Source organism: Eucalyptus grandis, chromosome 6 (assembly GCF_016545825.1).
Source record: "Eucalyptus grandis isolate ANBG69807.140 chromosome 6, ASM1654582v1, whole genome shotgun sequence".
Classification (NCBI taxonomy): domain Eukaryota; kingdom Viridiplantae; phylum Streptophyta; class Magnoliopsida; order Myrtales; family Myrtaceae; genus Eucalyptus; species Eucalyptus grandis.
Window position 1 is genome coordinate 10,264,468 of NC_052617.1, and position 4,232 is coordinate 10,268,699.

At 40.7% G+C, this 4,232-nt stretch overlaps 1 protein-coding gene across 1 annotated transcript; it reads left to right on the forward strand.

The window, feature by feature from the left end:
- Window positions 1-1,797: 1,797 nt before the first annotated feature.
- On the forward strand, window positions 1,798-3,842 carry LOC104451266 (probable disease resistance protein At4g27220). Its single transcript, XM_039314317.1, has 5 exons — window positions 1,798-1,938; window positions 2,021-2,201; window positions 2,352-2,785; window positions 2,888-2,955; window positions 3,263-3,842. The coding sequence occupies exons 1-5, from the start codon at window positions 1,798-1,800 to the stop codon at window positions 3,840-3,842; spliced, it is 1,404 nt and encodes a 467-aa protein (XP_039170251.1).
- Window positions 3,843-4,232: the final 390 nt, after the last annotated feature.

The following is a 4,232-nucleotide window of genomic DNA, read 5'->3' on the forward strand; positions in this document are numbered from 1 at the left end:
GTGCCTGGTCCTCGTCTCAGTGACACAAGTACAATTGGCACTCCCCAGCATCCCAATCAAACACATTCTGGCTTTGATGAACGATGGAGAGGTGAAAGTGCTTCATGTCTGCAAAAATATTCAGCATAGTGAGCATCTTATCTTCTTGATATGCCCCATCAGCCACAGTATTCCATTCCATCTTGTTATTCTGAGGAAATGCAAATGAATGACCTGCAGAATCGAACGGGTCCATCGTCATCACAAAATGATCAATCCCTTCATGTAGGCACTTCAAATTGTTTGCAAGACTGTAATCAAATCCCTATTGCTGAAGTAGTTCCGCTGTCCAATGCCACAATGGTAACCAATGCCGTTGAGCATTTAGTCAACAGCCACTTCTGCTATGTGATGAAGAATGTGAAAATGAGACTAGTTCCTTTCGCTCACAAGCTTTAATGGACATATCTCCGCCAAGTGCAGCACGGCCTTCCACTGGTCCTCACTCTTTTGAGAAACTGGACGTAGATTTTCAAGTTCCAAGGGCCGGAACTAACACAGAAGGCCCATCGTCATTACAAGGTATGCCTTGAAGTGATCCTTCTCTTCTCTTCTCTTTTCTACTAATTGTCTCCTTATTTAACATCTCCCGTGTTTTCCTAATTACAGGCATATCCTTGAATGTTCATATATGTACTTCCTCTCTTTTTTTAATGATGAATGTTATATGAGAATATCAAACAGATGTAAATGTTAGTTTCAGTGTAGATGTTTTGTGGGACTAAGTCTAGATTTTGACTATACTTACGCTCATGGCTTGTTTTGAAAATTCAATGGCTGATTGATCGGGATTGTAATAATGATTTTAATTTGCTTTACTTTTGCAACCAGCTTCCAGGCACCCTCCATGTCAAAGTCTTCCAGATCAACCTATTAATCTTGAGACAATGAACACAGAGCATCACCCAAGCGTGTCATCATCATCATCACAGAATAACCAGTTCTTGATTACATGTATCGCACAAGCTCCAATGGACACAGACATGAGTAGTTCATCATCATCGCAAGGTACATGTTTATTCATCTAAATTGATCCTTATGTATTCTGATGTTACTTAATTAGGGAGAAGGATGAATGGTTACATTAGGATCTAACACATAAAATTCTTGATTCACAATTAGCTATTTACACAGGCATGCCAATCGCGAGTCATCCAAACACTGCCAACTTTGAAAATAATGGAGATTTGAAAAGAAAGGTAGAACGACTCTAAAATAGAGAAGCTGACATAAAGAATGACTTAGAATTTGCTGCATCTCTATCTCTGAAGAAGCAGAGAATAGAAGTTGTGAATTGGTTGACGAACGTGGAAAAGCTGAGGAAAAATTTCCAAAGTCTTGAATCAGTGAGCGCAGAAAATTTACCACCACAACAACAGGTGGATATGTTGATGAAAGAAGCAGAAGACCTTTTTATAAATAGCAAATTTCCAGAGGGACTGTTTGAGGTGGGAGATGCCAAAGTGAATATATTATTAGAACGAAAGTTGCAGGCAGGTAAGGCATTTGAGACAAATACTAAGAAGATCTTGTGGTGCCTAATAGAGGATCACATATCACGATTAGGAATTTATGGTATGGGGGGTGTCAGAAAACAACCATTATGGTGCACATACATTCCTAAAAAAAGCAAATCATATTAATGTATTGTGGATTGCTATGTCACAAGATCTCAACATACATAAGTTGCAAGGTGACATTTGGAAGGCGCTAAAATTAGGTGATCTGAAAGAAGAGGATACGATGAAACGAGCGGCAATGTTGTTTGATCAATTAAGTAAAAGAGGGAAGTCTGTACTTATCTTTGATGATGTATGGGAACATTTTGATCTTGATGAGGTGGGTATCCCTGTTGAAGCTGATGGACTTAAGTTGGTGTTAACAACTCGGTCCTTCGAAGTATGCCGCCAGATGCATTGTCAGGAGAAGATAAAAATCGAACCTTCGTCTCCTAAATGAGGCACAAAGCCTATTTTTGAAGGAACTTGGACCTGAAGCTCTTAGTTTGGAAATTGAAGCCGTTACGAAGCTAATTGTAGAAGAATGTGCTGGTCTACCACTAGGAATCGTCATGATGGCAAGAACCATGAGAGGAGTGAGTGATCTGTTTGAATGGAAGGATATCTTAGAGAGATTGAAAGAATCTAACATGGGGCAAATGGGTATGGAAAAGAAGGTCTTAGCAAGTTTTAAATTAAGCTACAGTCGCCTGAGTAATCATGAAGTCCAACAATGTTTCTTATGATGTGCACTTTATCCAGAAGACCGACTAATTCATAAGTTTGAGCTAATAGAATTTTTTATTGACGAAGGATTGATTGGTGGATTGGATAAGAGGGATAAATGTTATGATAGAGGTCTTACCATTATGAACAAACTTGAAAATGTTTTCTTGTTGGAAAATGATCGGGGTATGGTCAAGATGCATGATTTGATCAGAGATATGGCTTTGCATGTCATGAGTGCGACTTCCATGGTTAAAGCAGGCAAGGGTTTGACAAGGATTCTGAGTGAGGAATGCTGGATGGATGGTGTAGAGAAAGTTTCTTTCATGGAGAATTACATTAGGGTTATTCCATCAAACATGTCACCAAACTATCCTAAACTGGCGACTTTGCTATTAAATGGTAGCTTATGGGGGAATGTGCTGATCCCTAACTCTTTCTTCAAGCGATTGGAGGGGTTGAAGGTTCTAAACTTGAGTGGATGTGGGATCAGAGAGCTTCCCAATTCCATCTCAGATTTGGTAAACTTAAGGGCATCGTTGTTGAGGGAGTGTCGGGAATTGTCGTATTCCTTTTCTAGGAAAGCTGAGTTCATTGAGGACGTTGGATGTTCATGAATGTAGATATTTGAAAGAAGTGGAGGCCTTGGAAACGTTGGTAAACTTGAGATGCCTCGACTTATCCAAATCAGGTATAGAAAGATTAGTGGAAGGGAATTTGGCAGGTTTGGCAAACTTGCAATAGCTAAAGATTGTGGAAGTGAAGGGAAAAGACGTGACAAAGTTATGGGCATTGGAGACTCTTGATTCTTCTTTCCAGAAGGTCGTTGATTTCAATAAATACATAAGATTTCTCCAACAGAGTGGCCCTCATCACTATTACCAACTTGTGGTGAATCAAGAAAAATCATTGTTGTCTGTGAGTGTATATGATGATCCAAGATTTGGGACTTTGGAAAGGAAAATGGACATTGATTGTTGCAATTATGCTATTGTCAGGGCAGGAGGGGAAAGCAATGAGGATTCTATGTTGATTGCGCAAGACGTGCAGAGATTGGTGGGAAAAAAATGTGGAGGCATGACAAATTTGTCCAACATCGGCCCGCTTGAAAGCCTCAAGGTGCTAATAATGGAAGAATGGGAAAACTTACAGACGCTTTGCGGAGGAGTAGATGAAGTAATCGACAATCATGACTTCCCTCTCCTATTCCCTAGTCTTAAGATGCTGACTGTCGAGAGATGTCCCAAACTGAAGTTTCGCTTTGGGAATCGTTCTAAAGTTACGCTTTCGCATCTACAGCAGATTGTGATAAAAAACTGTGAGGAATTACAAGGGATAACTGCAGCAGGAGCAATATTTGCGACGCCACTCCCTGCCTTCCCCAACCTAGAAAAGATTGTGATAGAGCACTGTGCCAACATGAAGAGCGTGGTGGAATTTGAGTTGCTGCCTCACCTTCCTAACCTAGACAGGTTACAGTACAGCATTTGTGAGAAAATGGAGGAGATACTAGGAAGGGCTCCCCAAACTATGCCATCCGGTGCCCTTTCTCTTCTTACATTTGTTTGGATAGAGTGATGCCCCAACGTGAGGAAGCTTCTTACTCATGAATTGCTGCTCCACCTCCCCAATATCCACGGCATTCTAGTCCATGACTGCAAAAGGATGGAGGAGATAATACGCTGTGAAGGATGACGGTGACAACTAGGAGATGAAGTAAGCTGCCTAAACATCAGTACCACCCATTCCTCCTTGCCAAAGTTAAACTTCTTGAATCTAATTACACTACCAGAACTGGAGAGCATAAATGATGGGACAATAAATTGTGATTCCATCCAATATATTAGATTAAGGGATTGTCTGAAGCTGAAGAGGATTCCTCTGCATCTGCCCATACTAAATAACAGCTTCCCTTCTCTTAGGGAGATAAGTGTAGATGATGAGGCAAGTTGGGAGTCACTGGAGTGG

Bases quoted from the DNA above. Each gene is read 5' to 3' on its own strand.
- LOC104451266 (XM_039314317.1), top strand. From the start codon at position 1,798: ATGTTGTTTGATCAATTAAGTAAAAGAGGGAAGTCTGTACTTATCTTT. The intron at 1,939-2,020 runs GTATGCCGCCAG...CTATTTTTGAAG, and splicing joins TAACAACTCGGTCCTTCGAA to GAACTTGGACCTGAAGCTCT. The intron at 2,956-3,262 runs GTATAGAAAGAT...TGCTATTGTCAG, and splicing joins CCTCGACTTATCCAAATCAG to GGCAGGAGGGGAAAGCAATG.